Genomic DNA, 21,059 nt, shown 5'->3' with positions numbered 1-21,059 from the left:
TTCACACGCTTTTAATAAATGGATTAATTCCAAATCACATCAATGCACCACCCTAAAGGTCAATTATAAATGAAAATTTATCGCTAGACTTCTGTAATAATTCACCTAGCTAATAAAATCTGATAGTGATTTTTGTGATCCTTAATCACAACCGTAGTGTTAAACTAATTGGATTTATAAGTAATTAGGTGAAATGGTGGAAATCAGCAAAGTGACTACAGACAACCACTCCCAGACCCAGGTCGCGGTCGTTAGTCAGCCTGTGTCTATAGTCTATAGTCTATATCCTGTAGTGGTTAAGTAGTTGGACCTCCTCGAGTGTCATTATCCACCCTCCCGGTAATGGTCTTTATCGACGACGACAAAATCAATACTTCCTCACTCGATATGAACTTAATTTTCCAAATAAAATCATACTAACCCCCAGAGTAATAATTCTCTAGAGAAGCCCTTGAGCTGTATTGCATATAACAAAAGCGTTTCAAATATTTAGTTTGGTTTTAAGGTTTAACAAACGTGTAACGGACGGTTTCTGTTCTACTACTACCACCATCACGCCATTTCCCCGTAGGGGTAGGCAGAGAGAATGGACCGCCACACACGTCTATCCTGGCATACAATCCTAGCCTCTTCCACATTCATACATCTTGTCATACATGCCCTTCGGTTCTGTCTGCTTTTGACATGACCAGACTTAGGATTTTGGTTTATCTGATCATGCCACGTCTTCCTTGGTCGTCCTCGTCTCACGTTGCCGTTCATTTTTGCCATATATACTTGTTTTACAATTCTTTCGTCGTCCATTCGTTCTACGTGACCAAACTATCTCAGAGACCTTTCTTAATCTTATCAATTATACTTGACTCAGATTTACACTCTCGCCGGATTTCATCATTCGCAACCCTGTCATACATTGATTTCCCACACATTCGTCTAAGAGATCGCATTTCAACCGCGTTCACTCGGCTTTCATCCTTCCTCTGCCAGTTCCATGTTTCACTTCCATACATAAGTGTTGGGACTAAAACTCCGTTGTGCACTGCCAGTTTAGCTTCGGTTTCTGTTTCAGCTTGCAATTCTCTACCCAAGTACCGAAAGCTCGTTGTATTGCTGTAATATGTAGCTCACTTCGTGATTAATAATCATAGAATGGTTTTTCTCCATATCAGGTTATTTCTCTAAGTACTAACTATTATTTATAAATAACCAACGTAGTTTAAATGATTATTATTTTGTTTTTTTAAAAGATTAAAAAAAAAATTATTGCTCTTTGCATTTAATATACTTGTATTTTGTACCTTTAAATAAATAAATAAAATAAAAAATCTTTTTAAAATGTAAAATGTAGACATTGTTTAAATTTCTTGTTTTTTTTATTTTATTTTTATGATCTATATCTAAGCATGTTCTTTATATTACACTGCTTTGTTATAAAATTTATGTAACATAATACTTTTAAAATTTTTCTTGTTTACATTTATATTGAATAGATTATATTCTAATATTTGAGGCCCTCAGTATCAAAGATGAATAATTTTTACTTCGAGACTATTTTCGAGAAAATTTCGAAAATCTGTAATGGCACTTTTAATTTATATGTTTACAAATAATATATTTTTATTTTATAATATTTGGTACCATCAACACTTTGAACAATGAACCTAAAAGTTAACATAACAAGAAATGATATTTTTATAAAGCATTAAATGAGTAGTTGCCTGCTTTTGATACTGTTTTTAGCGTTTGGCCATCTTTTATACTGAGGGCCTCATTTATGTTCTGGTCAAACATTTTAATTAATTCTATAAAATATTAGTATTTAACCACTTACCGTACGATAAACTTACTAATGTTTTTATTCTATTAAATATGTATTTTTGTGAGGTAAAAGGCACTGCGTGCCGTGTATTTTAATTAATAAATAAATTCCTTGTAAGAAATTTATCGAATTGAGAAATTTTCACAATGCCTCATAATAATGAATTAAAAAATGATGTTTTACCTCCTGTTAACGGCTGTCACAAAATAGGTATAATATTTTTAACCCATATTATTATATAAAATCTGGGTTATTCTAGTTGTTCCCGGGTTATTTTAACCCATTGGCGTTTAAAATTAATGTAGGTATAAAAATAATACGAACCAAAATGAACATGAATTATAAATTATTAATTACGCAATCGTATAAGTATTTATTTAAAAATGTGTTATTACACTAGAATATTTTATAGTCCCTGGACTGCTACATGAAGCGTAAGACTGATCATCTTACATTGATGTAACAAAAATGATCAAGATACACTGCAATTGGTGTACCAATGCAGTGTCCTATGCACCATTAAGTGCGGAAAAGGGAATGATATGATACAAATATGATACGAATCGTAGAAGTACAAAATCCTTTTAACATTTTTTTTATGAGGATGTTATAGTTAGGCGACTATGCAAAGATTGACTAAAAAAGGTTTAATAAAAATATTGAAAAAACAAACAAATTATTACGTCGCTTCCCCAGAGAGGATAGAACGCCATATCACTCTGTATTTGCATACATACCTCGCTTCCTCTACATTAATACAGTTTCTAATGTACGCAGGCTTTATTGAGATTTTTACGACTACGTCATGCCAAGTCTTTCTCGATCTTCCTCGTTACCTGCATTCATCAACGATCGCATCGTAAATCTGTTCAGCCAGTCTTTCGTCGCCCATTCGCTCTACATGTCCAAACCAACGCAGAACTCCTTTCTTGGTATGAAATGTTTTAAAGCACAGGTACTGTCTTCGGTAAATTAAAAGAAAAAAAAAATACAGTTATTTAAACCACAGCAATACAAAGCGAAGTGTTACATGAATCCAATAAAGCCTTATTTCAGAATGATATTTTTTGAGCGAGAAAATGAAGGGAAGTTGGGAAGTAATCTATGACAGGTTTTTAAAAACATGTTTTTTAATTAAATAATAAAAAAGCTCAGTACAACGGAAACTTGGATATGAAAACTGTTTTCCTACGCGCGGTAAAAATTTGAGCATTTAATTATAATGTCAAAGTTTCTCAAAAATATAAAAAAAATAATAAAAATGAACTACTTTGAACGACGTCACTAGTTCTCTGAAATCAAGTAATGAGTGTTTTTAAACATTTCCGGTTACCTGAAGCTAACCCACTAAACGGGACAAATCACAGTATAGAACTTGAGACCTCGCAGTCGGAGTGATTTCAAAATCACGAAACTTTAAAAAATCATAGTGCCGATAGATACATAACAATAAAAGAGTTTTTTGGCTCAGTTTGAGTCTATTAATAAATAAATTCCTCGTAAATGATATATTTCTTCCACTGATTTTGCGACCTCGAAAGTATGAAATAATAATGATAGTACGTAATCATTATTAACGCACCGGTAGCGTAGTGTTACTAGTCCAGTGACGTCACTGTTATGGTCCGAGGCGTGACGCGTGACCCACGTGACCTAAAGTGGCCGGCCGGGGAGGAGGAGGCGGGGCCCCGGCCGGGGCACGCGCGCGGAACGGCGGCCATCGGGGCCAAGGGCGCGAGCCCCCGGCATCTCCATAGCGTGGATTGCTCCAACATGGATAAATATTATCGCTCTTTTTTTATCTGCAACTAGTCTGCATTATGAATTAGCACACTCGTGAACTAAAATATCCGAGCAGCCTTAGCGATTGACTCCACGCACGTTTCTTGTATCAATATTATAAAACCTGAAAGAAGAGAGCTAGCGGCAGCTGAGAGACAATTTCATTTTTCCCCACGGAAATACTGCAGGTGTTCAAGACATACATACATATTGTACAAATTTATAGATCATATAAAGCAAAATCTGTTACGGTACATTGAAAAAACGAAACAACAGCCAGCGGCGCAGCGCGGCGTTGAAATAATGGCTTTATACTTTTTATGATGATAATGTATTGTCAGATTATCTTCGGTTTTTATGAGCTTGGGCAACAAGAAATGCTGTCCTTCCACATGTTTTTGGCGCTAATTACTAATTATGTACTACTTGTATCAAATAAAACTAATCATCGGAAACATTCTACGATCCCTCGTATATGTGAAACATTTAACAAAAAAATTAATAGTCTTGATATATTTAACACTCCATACAATATGTACGGAAGACAATTAATAGGCTTGATTCATGCTCTTCATTCATAATTCATTTAATCATTAAATCAAATGCAATTTTCCACTCTTACTTTCCTTCAATCATCCTTTACCACTCCTTATCAATTTCCGTCTTTTCCTTTCCACTATCTCCTTGTTTTGTCCATATTTATCTTATTTTAATATATAGTATATTTATATAGTTTAAACTTCAAGCCGTCGTCGCTTTATTGCAGTATTTTTAGTGAATACATATAATTGGATGTCAGGCCCTACTATGTATACATTTTATATAGTTTTTTTAAAAGAATATTGATTTAACCTGTACATCTGTTTGTATTCGAAATAAATAAAATAAAATAAAATATATTTTTAAAATGATTGAAGAGTTTTTGGATTTATGTACGTTAACGCCACGAAATAAAACAATCTAACCCGAAAAGTAAAATATTAAATTGCTGGCGGACATTTTTTTCCTATAGGATCATGACATTCTTATTTTTGGAATATTTCACGTCCGATTGAACCGTCGCCGTCGCGCGTCGCGTCGGCGTCGTTGATGGTTTGAAATAAATGTTATTTGGCTAACAGACGGGACACTTTTGTCGCTGACTGTTTTTTCATAGGGACGCAATATCTCCTTCTACCACATAATTAAATGAACTAATTACTAATATTTATTTAACTTTTTGTACATAATGTTATTTATACATTGGCGGGCTTATTGCCAAATGGCAATTTCTTCCAACCAACCAATAAAATAAAAGTTTTATTTTTATAATTCAAGTTACAGAACATATTCAATGGAAAAAAAAGATCATAAAGCTAAAAGTATATAAAAATAGAAATAAACGTATTTGTTTATAAATTACCTTAAATCAAAACTATTACTCAATGGGAAAAAGGAAAAAAGAGGAAAGAGGAAAAAGGAAAGGAGGAGAGATTAAGGAAGAGAAAGGAGATGTTTCTTCAGACGTGATTTAAACAGAGATAATGTAGTAACATCTTTGATGGTGGATGGGAGATGATTCCACAGTCGAGCCACATGGACACTATATGAGTTAGAGAAGAAAGAGGAATTGTGTATGGGTATTAAGAGAGTGCCTTGAGAATGAGAACGAATAGGTAAACCATGAACTGATAAGCGTTGAAATTTTTCACGCAGGTATATAGGAGCGTTAGGACTATGAAGTAAATTGAACAGAAGTGAGAGGGAGTGATAGTCTCTCCGCTGTCTAATTTTGAGCCATTTCAGTTGCCTACGATAATCAGAAATGTTTTTCTTCAGTTTATATCTACTACAAATATTATTTAAAGATTCTCTACTTGGAAACTAGTATTTCGAACATTATTTCCGAAGCACTTTTTTATAGGATACCGTTGACATATTATTATGTATCACATAGGACATGTGGCGTTCGAAGTGGCCGTTTCAGACATTAGTCATTTTAAAAAGAAACGGCCAGTAGGTACTGGTGTTGACTTTTCAATAATTATGGAAATATCTGCTGAATGTCATTGTGTTGTTAATAAACTTTTGTACAAGTATTTTATTAAAAGAGTGTAGAATAAAGCCACGTAGCATGGTTAATATTAATTGTTGCTTGAGTTGATTTTCACAGAACCATAGAAAAATAGTCATTTATTTATATTGCTTGTATATTATGTACTTATATGTAGGTACAAATCAAATATTTTTTTTGTAGATTACCTATAAAATAAATCACGGCTTGCCACTGCTTGAACCTCACAGACCTCTCGGATTGTGGTGTTCCTTACATTATCACGCAAAATCTTCCCAGCAATAGCACGCTGAATTCTCATTTTTTATTATTTTTATTTTATTTATTGGGGATATCAACAGTAATACATGTAACAAAAATATAACAAAAAACATATACAGAGAATAAAACCAATGACAGATATCCACAGAAATACATTAAATACACGTACAATACATACTGGTGTGTTTGTGTGAGTGTAAGTGAGTGAGAGGGTGGGTGAGTGGGTGTTATATTGGAATGAGGGTGTCAAGTGTCGAAAATATAAGTATGTTTAAAATATTAAGTTATTTTTTTACAATCAAATGGATCAATAAGGGGAAAGTTCAAATTATATTCACTAGTAAAACGTATAAGTGGAGAGTTCTGGGCATAGTTCGTACGAACTGCTGGCACATGAAATAGAGAGCTCGACGTGTAACGTGTGACGGGTGCGTGATTTATTTTGTCTGTAGTTTCACCCTCGTTTCGATGCCACATGTGAGGGACGGTCTTATAATTGCCTATCTTACTTAGCTTACAAAGACAAATGCGATGGTCAATCAATTCGATTAGAAAATTTTAATAGCGTCGATTTGTTTCTAGTGACAGCCCAGTCTCTAACGAGGATGAGAGCCTCGACGGGGGCGCGAGGGGCTCCGAGGGGCAGGAGGACGGAGAAGGTGTGTGCGCCACCACCCCCTGGGGTCCCTGGGCCGAGTGCTCGGCCACCTGTGGCCAGGGTTTCCTCATCAGGACCCGGCAGTTCCTTGACAGGATGGGTCGAAAGAAGTGCCCACTAGTCAATACGGGTATCAATGATTTTATATTAATATCAATCATTTAATTTAAAACCGATTATTTATTTACATATTTTTATTTCACAAAATACAAATAAAAAAGAAATTAAATATCTATGAAAAATTTAATGGTAGTCAAAAATATTATTATATTGTCTACAAGCAATCAAATGATTTCTTAAATAAAATACTCTTAACATGAAGTCTATAATTGGTCTTACTTTTTTAATTGTTCTTTTGTAACTTGTATTTTTATAAAGACTGTATGATTTCCTTAATAAATAAATAAATGAGTGATACTTTAATCCACAAGATTGGAATTGCCTGTGATTGGTTTCATTTCTATAATTAACATCCAAGACATTAATTTGAACAAACATTTATATATTTTTTCCCATATTTATTTTGTAAATGTTTTGAATAGAAAAAACAATTTGATTAGTCTGTTTTTGGTTGCTTTTAGCTATCAGCTGTATATAAAAAAGGTAGTTTTGAAATAAATTACTTTATAGTTTTTTAGACATTGTGCTATATTCTTCGTAACCTAAAAGAATGAACATTAAAAAATTTAGTGAGGAGTTAAATTGACCTTTCATTCAAAATATAAATAAATAAATAATGTATTTTAAAATTAACAAAAACTTGTTCCGGCAGAACATTTTTTAAAAACGTTCTTTGTCAATTTCTCGGGAAGTAACAACAATAAAAAAATAAAAGTAAGTTCAAAATATTATAATGGACTCGACGAATGGAATTGATTGAGCGTAGTAAGCCAAAATGATGTATTTTTAAGGCTAAAGTCTGGTAAAACGTACGCAAAATGAGGAAATCATACGATTTTGCCATTCTAAAAGAATGTTTTTTTTAATCGCGCAATAAATAAAAAAAATAAATTAGATAAAAACAGTATTTTTTAAAGGTATTTCTGTTAAAAAGTATACTTAAAAGTTTTATGTAACTAAATATAATAACTTTTAGACCGGCAGATTACGCCATTTAAAATTTAGACTAAACTTAGGTATCTGGGATCTCAATAAAGACTAAGTATCGATCTAAAATTTGTTGTAATAGTTTAAAGATAATAAATTGAACATGAAAGTGGTCAAAGCAAAATTTTATTTTTCTTCTTTTTAAAAAGTAATACAAAAATGTTAAATTACGTACATTTTTGTGACATTTTCCTCTATTTCTACGTAAAATTATGCCTTCGGTCATACTAAAAAAAAAAACAAATTAATGAAATATTTTGTTTGAAACCTTTTTTTATAGAATTGTATTCTCCTTTTTTTAAAAAAAGAAGATAATTCTGGTTGTATTTAATTTATAACAATATCTTATTGACGTTTTTATGACCTTTATACCTGGCCTTATCGGTACCGGTACCTTGGTCTTTATTGAGATCCCAAATTTTCCTTTTTCCATTTTCCCCAAAGTTTAGGCTAAATTTGCAATGGCGTAATCTGCCGGTCTAAAAGTAATTATATTTTAGTTGCATAATACTTCTAAGTATATTTTTTAACAGAAATACCTTACAAAAATATTGTTTTTATCTAATTTGCGTTTTTTTATTATTGCGTGATTAAAAAAAAACATTCGTTTTGAAATGGCAAAATCGTATAATTTCCTCATTTTGCGTGCGTTTTACCTGTGTGTAATAGAACTGGGATCTTGGACTAGTGCTTTCGACTCGATGACTGCTCTCAGGTCTCAGGTAAAAATCCTAAGTAAGGAAATCTAGTGAAGATAAGTCCGTCTCGTAGTTTGGTGGTTGGCGCGTTGGCCTAGGTCACTGGTTCAACTACTAGGAAGGTTGGTTGGATGGTTTTACACTGCAATATTTTATGTTTCTGGACTCGTATCTGAAGCGCGAGGCTGATTACTTTATCTTCATGTAATAGATGATTGATGTTCGCTATATTAATGTACCTTTGCTTCACTTTGTTCTAGGTATCCCATGAAGGGTTAATGCGATTTTTTTTTCATTAAAATAAATTATTATATAGCGCGCATTCCTCATTACAGTGGATAAGCAGAAGTGCATGGCTGACCCGTGCGGGGAGGAGGACGAGCCGGACCCGCAGTGTCCCGTGACGTCGTGGAGCGACTGGAGTGTGTGCAGTGTGTCGTGTGGCCGGGGGGCGCGCGTGCGCATGCGCCTCAGCCTGGCGGACCCCGCGGCGGCCGAGGCCTGCGCCTCGCGCGTGGACATGACCCAGAGGGCCCCCTGCTCTGAGAGGCCCGACTGCACCCTGGACATGGCCACGGCCAAAGGTAACACACTAATCGAAAGAAAATGAACCAACGCAACTGACTATTGGTATCGCGGGTTCGATGTCCGCCAATCCAAGAAATATTTTTTTTCAATGAAGACGTTCAGAGCTACGGAAATTGGACATGAAAAATATATTAAACACGCGGTAAAAATTAAGAGCATTTAATTGTATGGCAAAATTTCTCGAAAACGTATGAAAACATGAATAAAAATGAATTAATTTGAACTAAATAAAGAGTTCTTGCAAATCAACCACTCAACTATAGCGTTGTTATATGTTGTGATAGATTTCCGGTTTCCGGGAAGCTTACCAGTCAGGACAACTTACCGACGACAACTAGAGACGTCACGGGCGTAGTAATTTTGAAATTTAAAAAAATCATAGCGATGATAATACGTAACATATTTTTTTGTTTAGTTTCGTAGTCTATTAACAAATATATTTTTTTTTTAAACCACTGAACTTCTCATTGGTCTGGGTGTTGTAGTGTATTTTTTATAGCTTAATTCTACACACTCTCCTTCCCTTCTGCCGACAAGCCTCTAGGCAGGCTTAGTGGGTTATTCCTTTTTGAAAAAATCCATAATTTGTTTACAAAGATTTAAACACATCCAAAATACAATAATCTCGCAATCTGGCCCTGAAACGCTGCGTTGATTTGTCATATTTACCCGATAATGTTGTCTTGAATGCAATATACGATGATATATGCTTTAATAAGTATTGTGGTCCCAGAGGTGTGCATGCAGGAGGCCGACCCCGGACCGTGTCGGGGATCGTACCAGCGCTGGGCCTTCCACCCCATGAAGCTCATGTGCGTGCCCTTCACCTACTACGGCTGTAAAGGCAACAGGAACAACTTCCTCACGGAGGACGACTGCTCCAACACCTGTTCCGTCGTCAGAGGTAACTACCCGCCCATCACATCTACCTACCTACCCCTGTAAGTAGTAATTCAACTAATGAACATTCACGGAGACTGGACCGCTGTGCACGTGCAAACCACGGGCGCACTGCGCGATATCGCATGATTGGCCCATTTCACACCATTGCAAAAATCTATAAGGCATGATAAAATACAATTCGTTGGACCGATATTTATTTTTTTACAATGATTTATTTAATATTGATGTTTTTTGTTGATATTTCTTTATAAAACTCCATTGTTAATGATTATGATAAATTTATAAATAAACTTATCAATGAAACTTTTTGGTTTGGTTTTACTTTTTATTATTTTGACCAACGAGCGCTTTCGCCTAAGTAGGCATCTTCAAGACAAAGCCTACTTAGGCGAAAGCGCTCGTTGGTCAAAATAATAAAAAGTAAAACTAAACCATGTAGTTTCATTTATAAGTTTATTTTTAATTCTATCATAATCATTAACTATTTATTTATTTAATGCCTGGCAAACGCAATAACCAGTACACCATGAGACCGACTCATCTCCAGATGATTTCTTTTTGCTGGATTTTTACCTGAGAGTACTCATAAAATTATCATTAAAATATCTTTTGTTAGGTTTTACTACATTATTTGAATCGGGTTGTGTTCCCGTGGCTAATGTTGCGGACTCACGGATCAGACGTACGAGTTTCGAACCGACCCTAACTTGATTTCCATTTTCAAAAAGAGTCATTTACAGCTCGTTGAAAATTGACACTAAAATTGAATTATTTGGGTAAATTATAAGAACGCCAATATTTCTTTTTTTTAAGATAAAAAAAATATATTTAAATATACATATATATTTACCAAAGCGGTTTTATTGATATTTTTATTAAAATCATTAACTACAGAGTTTTATAATATTGTCAATTATTGTTTTTCTTATAATGTTGTATTTTTTTTTTTCTGTATTGATGTTGTTTTTTTTAATAAACAAAATAGAATTAAACATAATAATAATTAAATAGTTACAAACGAATCTAATAAATGTCAATCTACTAAAATTTTACCGTGTCGTTTAGATTAATATGATGTGTGTGAAATAGGCTATTCTCCGTCGGATATCACGCAGCTGGTTTGTTTTTTTGGAAATTCTTGTGATAACGAACAGACTTTAGCTTATAATATACGGCCGATTTGCCTCGCGGTCTAATAGTCATCGCGATTGACCAGCATGCAAGAGGTTTCAGGTTCAATTCCCGACATTTTCCCGACACAAAATTTATATTGACTGTTTTCACAATTTTCGTTTATATATATTTTTATTTTCTGTATACACTTTATGTAAAAACTGTTGTTTTTTTCCCAAATAAAAATAAAAATATAAATATTTCACGTCGACCCTGCCAGGAATCGAAGCTGGGATCTCGATAATGGTGGGGGAATACTACGAGATCGACTACGAAGTACGACACCACCCTTCAGGTGCCAGTCCGATGATTATGAAATATTGCAGTGTAAAAATAAATATTTTGTGTCAACCGTGACGGAAATCGAACCCGAGACCTCTCGCATGGTAGGCAAACGCGCTGACCATTACTTCATGAGGCTGGCGATATATATCTTACATGTTGTGTGATATTTATGTACGAGTCCAAAAATAATTCGTATCGTCTAAATCTACACGGCACGGTAAAATTAGGGTGGATTGACATTTATTGTATTATTTTGTATTTATTTAGAATTTATTCAGCGGCTATTCTCAGGTAAAAATCTTACAAATGGAAATTATGTGGAGATTATTCTACCTCATGGTGTACTGGTTAGTGGGTTTGCCAACATAAAATAATTATTATACAAAAATTATTAATCCACCCTATGTAATTTTATCCATCGCTTCGTATTAAATGACCATGCGGCATTTTGAAAGCGCTATAAGCGGCTACTTTCCTTTTTTTAATCCTTTTACTTTAAATTTGCATAGTGAGGGTAAGGTTAATAATTATTAACGGTCATACATTCATATAATTAATGAGTTTGGAATTAATTAAGTAAGATAAACCAATTATTTTTCCTCTGCATTCATGATTTTTTTATCGGACACCATTCATTCGCAATTCAACTTCTATGTGTATCCTGACTTGCTGGAAAAAAGTCAAATAAGTTAAATTATAATAAACAAATAAATTTAAAACGAATCTCAAAATAAGATTTCTCCATAACATTAGAATATTAATAACTATGCGGATTCGAGTAAGTAATTATAATGAATAAGTTTTGCTTGAAAACGCGCGGTTTATATAAAGGATGAAGAACAAGAGTCAGTCAAATAATGAGATGGAATGCTTTTTTATTGGATAAATTATTACGATATGCTGTTTCTATTTGCCTCTTTGAATGAGTTTGACATTGCTCCATAGAAAATAGTGTTGCGCAAATTGAACTTAATAAATCTATGATTGAGGAATATTGAGCCTTATAAATACTCTAATTGATACGATCGCAAAATGTCGCATTTAAAAATGACATCACGTTCAGCATGTATGTGTATTTGTACTACGCCTAAATTTGATTGAATTTAAAAACGAGTTTTGATTTACCAAGTATTTTTTTAAAATGTTTTATTTCGGCATCCACGTTTCTGTTTTCAATTACCCACACTTTTTTAAAATCAGTTTAACAAATAGTTGCCAATAAGTATTATTACGTCGCTTATTCACTTTATGCAAGTACGTTTTTTTTTCAATAAAAAATCAATTGCACAACCAAATCTCATTCTGACGTTAAAAAACTCACACTTTTGTATAATACTTTTATTGACTAATGCTGAATGTTTAAAGATGTTCAACTATCTAGCAATTAGTTATTCTGGGAGGTACCTACATAATAGAACGCAATTATATTTTATGTTAGGATAAATGTAATGGAAAATAAAAATGATGTCTGCTGATTTATTAAAAATCTATCCCTTTTATTTTTTGTTCTATTTATTTCTAAAACTTCTAATCTATCTAACTTTGGATCTTTTTGTTCTACGTGTAAAATTTTAAAGTGTTTTGATTCGTCAAAGTTATGTTTTAATTCATTTCCATGCAATGCGTAGTTTGATATATTGTTATTTTATCTATGTGAATCTAAATGTTCTTTCAGACTATTTTTAATTGCTCTCCCGCTTTGTCCTATGTATAAACCAGGACAAATATATGTTAATTCATATTTTCCACTTTTTTCGAATTCGTTGACTTGATCTTTACTATTAATTAATGTTTGGCCCAAAAATATGTGTTTGGATTTGAAAAAAGGCGCTATTTAAAAAAAATACACACCCTCTACTCGTTTCTGAGTGATTTGGAAGTCTCGTCGATTCTGTAAGGAAATATTTTAAACGTTAATATTTTATATTTAATATTGTGTACGATCCAATTTGATAGAAAACGTCGTCATAAAATACACATTAAAGCAGTTTCAAAATAAGCTCTATCATTCAAACAATGTTGTAGGGGCCCATATTCAATAGAAAAAAACACTCAATGCTTTGACTTTGGTGTTGGCGTTTCGGCATTTTTTCTTTTTACATTATCTATTCAATGATAACAACTGTGAAATTTTCGAAAGAATGAGAAATGTTTATATTTTTACGCTTTCTGAAAACCAAGAACCTGTTTGCAGCAAATACTGTGCTACCCGAATAGTTTGTAAATAGCGTTATTTTTAAATTCAATTAACTGAATACGGAACAGAAATAATCACGTTTGTTTACAGGTAATATAATACATTTATATAAAAGGTATTACCTAATCGAATTTCTATATCCTTTCGTAATAAAAGAAAATGTTATTTTTTACTTGTTGTGGTAAAACATTCCATGGTAACACCTTTCGTGGTTTAACCGCCTCGTCCAATCTATTTCCTCATCAAATAATCACTGATAGTTCTTTGCAGCGTTATTGTTGTATTTTAATAAGAGCTACCTACGAACTTTACATTGATTATGAGCCATTATTTCCCTTCCTTTGTTCAGGTGTACTTACCTTATTTAAGTTGACAGGTTGATGACAAAAGTAATATTTGAAAAGCAGTATTGTTGTTTGTTTTTGGCCGTTTATTAATACCTCGCCATGACGTAAAATGAGGAGACATAATATACACGGTTTTTCAGGACCAGACCGCGAAACTTCAAAGGAACAATCCTCATGGTAAGCTTTTTAAAAAATCCTAATAATTTTTTTCCAAAAAATAATTTTAAAAAAAAACTTTTTATGATCTCAAAATGGAGTAAATCTTAAATTTATCGGACTAGAATTTCTTCCGCAAACCCCTACAAAAAAAGCGATTAAAACGTATTTGACCAACGAAAAGATACGCACCAGACGCGGACAAGGCAAGTGGCTGGGTAAGAGAGGGGTAGGGGTAGGGGTTTGTGGAAGGACTGCTGTACATTTTCAGATTACATTTTTTTTTTTAATGACTTTTTGGAAAAAAAATATAAGGTGTTTTTAAGCTTATCATGAGGAATGTTCTTCTGAAATTTCGCGGTCCGGCCCTGAAAAACCGTGTATATACTCTATAATTTATGGATACGCAAATCAGTTCAAATGTTTTATATAATTAGATATTTTTTATTCCAGCTATGAGAAAAAAAAACAGATATATTGTGTTTTGTGGACGATAAGACGCATCGACCATAAGATGCACCCTAATTTTCAGTTGAATTTTCAGAGTAAAAAAAGTGCGTCTTATCGTCCGAAAAATACGGTAAATAAAAATATTCACGTACATAAATATCATGTCATTTAACTCGCAAAAAAATAATCTCTCTAAAAGATATCTCAAGGATTGTCGCTAAAGAAAATTTTGAATAATGCGTAATTTAAAAAATATATATATTGCCTTTGATTAATTGTTTTAGTGGCTAATGTCATCTTCAAAACTAGATAAACTAAATCTGAGACTAAATTTAAAATGCGAACGGTATATTTCGAAATTAAATCACGTTTAAAGATATTGCGGTAGGATATATCGGATAGGTACTCTGCAGAAAAGACGACTGCGCGTCGCTGTCGGCCTGATTTTGATAAACTAAAACTGCCAAATTGATGTTTCGCTGTTCCGTTTTCCGCAACCCAAAACTGAACAAATTAGTTTTTTTAGAAAGAGTATCAGAATGAAAATTTTCTATGTCGGTACAACGCCTGTTTTTTAAAATTATTTTTCATATATAAATACCGTAGTTTTTGGATGGAAACAATTTTTCAAAAAAAGTAACAATAGAGACACGCACGGTAAAAATCTATAGAGTGCAAAAAACACAGCTTTAGTGCCATAATCTAGGGAGAAAATACGGGAATACGTTTGTAAGAAGAAAAATCAGACCGGCTTTCTTCCTATTAAGCGTTAAATGTTACCTAAATGAAAATTTTTAATGAATATTTTGAGAGGAAATTTGCTTATAATTTGCGTTCATCTAAATTCTTCGAAAATAAATTTCAAAAACAAAAAGCATTATCATCATTCTCTTTCCGCACCATAGAGCACTGCATTGGTACACCAATCGCAGCGTATCTTGATAAAAAGAATTATACATCAAGGTAAGATGAGCAGTCTTACGCTGCAGGCGCCAGTCCTGGGGACCGAAATATTTTAGTGTAAAAGAAAAGGTACCTACATATAAAACGCATTATCATTATCATCATCGTCTCTCTATCAGCACCTGATGCTGCATTGGAATGTTAAATGCAGAGTGACATGATAATATGTTTCATGAAGGTAAGATGATCACTCTTATGCTTCAGATGCCAGTTTGGGAACAATCGAAGGACCTCAAATGGTACGCGAACCGACCACTACACTACGAGGCGGACTTTTCTCCACTCGATTTCCTTTTTTGGAATTTTTCGCTAAGGGTTGACATCGAGCTAAAAATACTTGTCTAATTTTGTAATAACACGAGAGTAATAATATTATAGTAACGTGACAGTTACAGTGTGGTATTTATTTACCATTAAAATATAAATGCAAACATTATAATCAATTTATTGCAGCTGCACAGAACGTGACACGTGTATCCTATCATAGTCAGATAAATGAGGAAGTTCAGTGGTTTTGTTTTATTTGTTAATCGACTATCAAACTAAGCTAAACACATTTTTATGTATCGTATTATCATCTCTATGATTTTTTAAAGTGATGTATTTTTTTAATTGCTCCGCGCGTGATATTACTGATTCTCTTTGGAGAGTTGTCCTGATTGGTGAGCTTCCAGGAAACCGGAAATCTTTCACGACACGGTTGATTTAGAAGATCTTCCGACGTCATAAGAAGTAGTTCATCTTTATTAAAATCATTTTGTCATACATTTTAGAGAAACTCCGCCGTAAAATTAAATGCTCTAATTTTTACCGCGTGTAAGAAAATATTTTTTATATCTGATTTCCCGTAGCACTGAACTTCCTTATTGTCTAAACGAATGCATCGAAACATATTTGGTTTTGAATTTCACAATATTTTGGACTACAATCGAACTAAATATTATTTTACAATTTGATTCTTTTTATGAAGGTGCATGGATGTACAGACGTAATAATGGTACATTTTACATTTCGTAGTTAATCAGTCCATAGTCTACGATGTATAATACTACTTAAAATTTTATGAATATTCAAGTTATAATTCTATATTCCATCGCCCATAGATGCCGACAGCGCAATAATGACCAATATTGATATTATAAAGTAAACAAAACTGCATTAGTGTACCTTCATAATATTTCCTCCCCAAACAAACCTTAACTTCCCCTAACAAACCTTAACTTCCTACATTGCAAAGCTCTGCTCTGGGGGCGGACTGGGGAGACACTACAAGTTATATTTTTACTCAATAGCTTATATTTTTTTTATTTATATTTTTACTTAATAACAAAACTGTAATCAGTTTTATTTATTTTTTTATATGCCGTTCACAATATCCCAAGTTATCATTTTTTACTCGATAAAAGCATTATCTTTTATTCATTTTTTAGTTTGTAAAAAATGTTGGTGAATTTATTGTTTATAATGTAATTGACCTAAAAGGAGTACCAATTATTTTTGTGTTTTTTTTTTTTGAAATGGCTGATGTTTTTCTAATTTATATTAAAACAATAAATAATAAAATATGATTTTTCTTTTATCACCAATGCAAACGACATCATGAAACGAGGAAAACGCCATTTACATTAATTTTTGGAATTTAGTTATGTGTACGTAATCGCACCTACAATAACGCACGCAATTCAATATTCTTAGGTACATTATTATAATATTATGTACATTTTAAATATAAATACATACATTCATATTATTCACCAGTCAAAGGTATTTATCATAAGTAAATGATTATCACTTATCACGATAATAATATCTTATTATTATTTTAATGACCCAATTCAGATGAAAATAATGTTGATTTTTATCATAAGTTCCTAAATTCGCGTGGTACAATAATTTATAATCGTTTTATTTGTTCTGCATTAGCAGTTTTATTGTGTTAAAGCTTTAATTTATAATACACAGTTGATCACTATTTCGTCATGATCGAGAAAAACTACGCATGTAATTATCTTCAAATTTACATGAGAGCGGTTTTTTTTACACTTTGTCGTAACTCGATAAGTACCAAAATATATTATTTGATACATTTTTTTAAAACTTATAATAAAAGATAAATTTTATAAAAGATTTTCAATATCAAATATAAAAATAAGTCAACGTCGCGTTTTTGCATATCCGTCATTGTTTTATTATCACGACGATTTGTGTTTATGTTTACCCATTTATGTATGAGCATAATATTAGGTAAAAAGTACGTTTATTTGAACTATCAACCATTCGTTTATTGTTATTTAATTTATTCAGTGACTTAATTTTTCCAATCATTTATGTAGCCTCGACTAATTCAAAAAAATAGTCAAATATTTAATATCTACAACATTATTTTTGGTACGTGTACTTGTACACACACAAATCTGGATTTTCTCCCAAGGGGGAGTAGGTATATATTTTTATTTATAGTGGCCACTTAACCCAGCCAATGACAGGTCATAAGCCCTGCAAACGCTCGAATATCCATAATCCTGAATTTGAAAAAAATTCTACCTCATCTCTGTAGGGATATAAATAAAAAAATAAATTAATATCTATTCTAAATAATTTAATACAAAAATAAAAACCCAAGTCATAGATATATATGAAGGTGTATTGTAGTTTTTGTTTATATTCTTAATTTAAATGAATATGTAACATAAATAAATATGTTAACCATTCTTTTTACTGGAGCAGCTAAACAAATACTGTACTAGAGTCAAAATTTACCATTATTATGAAAATTATAATTTCTTGATCCTAAACTTCAAACTGCAACTCGGACTTTGGTATTTCGCACCCATTTCTTTACTATTAAATGTCACTCAAACGAACAAAAATAAAAAAAAGGATAAAGCGGGTAAGGTGAATTAAAACAATAAACAAAATGAAAATAGCATATTATACGTTTTCTTTTATGTATGAGCGCAATATTTTTCAGTACGCAGAGACATCTTTGGACATAATTGTGAAACAATATGGCATGGAAAATCTTGAAAAACTCCGTTTTATTTTATAAACTTGTTAGCTGGGAAAACCGTTTTATTCGTTATATAATATGTATATGTATGTATATACATGGTGTGAGACGTGTTTTCTTGTGAATTTCTCCTGACCTTTGTAACGTCGTACTTACGCAATTTAAATTATAACACTCTTATGATCTTCAATCAAATATGTATGTTTTACATGATGAAGTATACTATTTTCTTGCACAGTAAAATTCGATAAAAACTAAACATAGCTCCATCCTAAGAACATATTCTCATAGGCATAAACTAAAACTTCACATTTCCAATTACGATCGGCTCCTACAAATATAAAAATGTAATTACATCATTATATTTTTATTTTTACCATGTTATTGATGGATTTCCACTGTATATAATTATGTATATTTTGTATTGTTTTCACATTCATGTTTTAATCAGCTGGTGTTTTGAAATTTCGCAAGGAACAACTTCTAAACTTTGAGGTATAATGAAATAGATATGATGCTTCGTAGAACGATGGGTTCAAATTATGTTCCAAAAATTAGCATTGTCGCATCATGCTGTACCAACATTACCGTGCAAAATGAGTAGTAGAGTAAAAAAGACTGCCTAGTTTACTGTGAATTCAAAGCTGTATGCTCTTTTGCGCTGCTTCACATTTGCTGACCAATGCACGTAAAACACTATTTCCCACCAAGATAAGTTCCGGAACCTCAGTTGGATGGAACACAGGACGTGCGTAGTGCTGCATCTATTATATACAAATATATCAATGAAATAAGAAGGACTTAACCAATTACAGAAATCCCAAAATAAAATGGTGGCTTTTCCTTGTTTATGTTTATCTCTTAGTATCATTATTTGATGATCGTCATAATTATTATATTGTATCGCTTCATTGAATATGAAAATGAAAAAGGATAGCGAGAAAAAAAAATTTAACTATTTTATTTATGCTACGAAAGCACTTTTTCAAGTAGTATTGCGTAATGTTATGCATACTTTATTTGTTGTATATTATTAGTAACATTATCATTAAAATATATTTGTAATGAATTTTGATGTACTAACTTGTTGTTCGTACGTCAGTACCGTTAGGGTTAAACTTTTTTATTTATTTTGTTGAAAATTGCCAAATCAAAATGAAAAAAATAAGTACTTTAACAAAGGAAGATCGTGTTCCGAATCAGGTCGACCTAATTTTTTTTTTTTAGGTAAATTTAATTATAACACAAAATAAAATAATCAGATAAATGATCAAATTATTATCTTCGGACAGACGCCATGCTGGGGTCGGGAGGCGCCGTGCCCCGGCTGGAGGCCCCTTCAGTGCGCTCCGCCCCCGTGGATTGCATGGTCACGGAGTGGGGGGACTGGAGCCCTTGCAGCGTCTCCTGCGGCCCGGGCTACTCCGAGAGGGTCAGGATGATCAAGGTAATCAAAACAATGATACTTAATAATATAAATAAACAAAACTTTGTCAAGAAATACTAACAGGTTTGGGTCAAAGATAAATATTTTTCTTTCTTATAGTGATTTAAACAAATATAAGCAATATTTTGAGTGTGCTAAAATGTTTGTAGACAATGCTGGATTCCATTCGCTGGGGAGTTATTAAGATTGATATTTATTCCAACAGAGAAGGCAAATATTTTTGAGTAGGGAAGTCTAGGCATTTACAGGTTTCAGCTCTTTTATTTCACGAAAGTCAACAGAAGGAAGAGTTGAGGAAATGTGGCAGAATCATATCATTGGCAAAATAGTAAATGCTACGCAGTATGTAAAGTGGTCACTTAATACCGCCAACGTTTATATAGAAGAAAAAAAAAGATAAGTATAGTTTTGTGAAATAAAAAAATAAATAATGACGGGTCTTAAGCTCTGTCAATGCCTAGACTTCTCTATTCCCTTTTCGTGTTATCTTCAAGCTGCGATAAATTACAAATATTAGCCTTCTTAAAATTTACCAAAATGTTCCAATTCTGAAGCCAGTTTTCCAATAAAAAACGTGCCGGAAAATGAAAACCCGATCAAGGTAAAACGAGGTTCGAACCTTTGACCTCCGATCCGTAAATCCGCGACGACACCACGGAACCATAACTCATACATAGAAATGATTATAAATAATTCAATCCGAGATTCGAATTCGTGCTTTCACAAATGCGTTTCTATTTTACAGCCTACAACTATAAAGAAATAGCAGCGTCATTTCTCAGGCACACGAAGAAAAACCATATCTCGTTATTTTATTAGCCTGCCTGTCCCATTTTTGCAAAGATATCGAGGCTATACTGACATAATGCATTAAGATAACAATCTTTATATATTTATTATTAATTTTCACGCCCATAAGGCTTTTACATACATAGAAATTATAAACATGAGTATATAAACAATATAAAATTTAAAAAATTCAATATAAGCAATAAAAGATAGAACCGTGTTTACAAGTAAAGTTGGTCTAAAAAAAAGAAGATGAGTATATAAACAACACAAATTTTAAAAAATACAATATTGAGAAATAAAAGATAGGAACAGTGTTAAGAAGCACAGTTGGTGTAAAAATAAAAATAAAAATAAAAAGATGAGTGAATAA

The 21,059-nt window shown here is 32.6% G+C and overlaps 1 protein-coding gene across 1 annotated transcript in view; it reads left to right on the top strand.

Moving 5' to 3' along the window:
• fat-spondin (extracellular matrix protein f-spondin) overlaps window positions 1-20,292 on the top strand; it is a 34,058-nt gene extending 13,766 nt beyond the window's left edge. Inside the window, exons 9-12 of the mRNA XM_088227532.1 lie at window positions 6,498-6,703; window positions 8,714-8,962; window positions 9,700-9,870; window positions 19,743-20,292. Coding sequence (XP_088083658.1) covers window positions 6,498-6,703; window positions 8,714-8,962; window positions 9,700-9,870; window positions 19,743-19,957 — 841 coding nt within the window. The 3' untranslated portion in view covers window positions 19,958-20,292. The remainder of the gene's footprint in view (window positions 1-6,497; window positions 6,704-8,713; window positions 8,963-9,699; window positions 9,871-19,742) is intronic.
• The last annotated feature ends 767 nt before the right edge of the window (window positions 20,293-21,059 follow it).

This window comes from Micrasema longulum, unplaced genomic scaffold (assembly GCF_059751315.1).
Source record: "Micrasema longulum isolate JH-2025_06_02 unplaced genomic scaffold, ASM5975131v1 h1tg000509l, whole genome shotgun sequence".
Classification (NCBI taxonomy): Eukaryota; Metazoa; Arthropoda; class Insecta; order Trichoptera; family Brachycentridae; genus Micrasema; species Micrasema longulum.
Note: the sequence above shows the minus strand (reverse complement) of the source record. Positions and strands in the feature narration are given on the sequence as shown.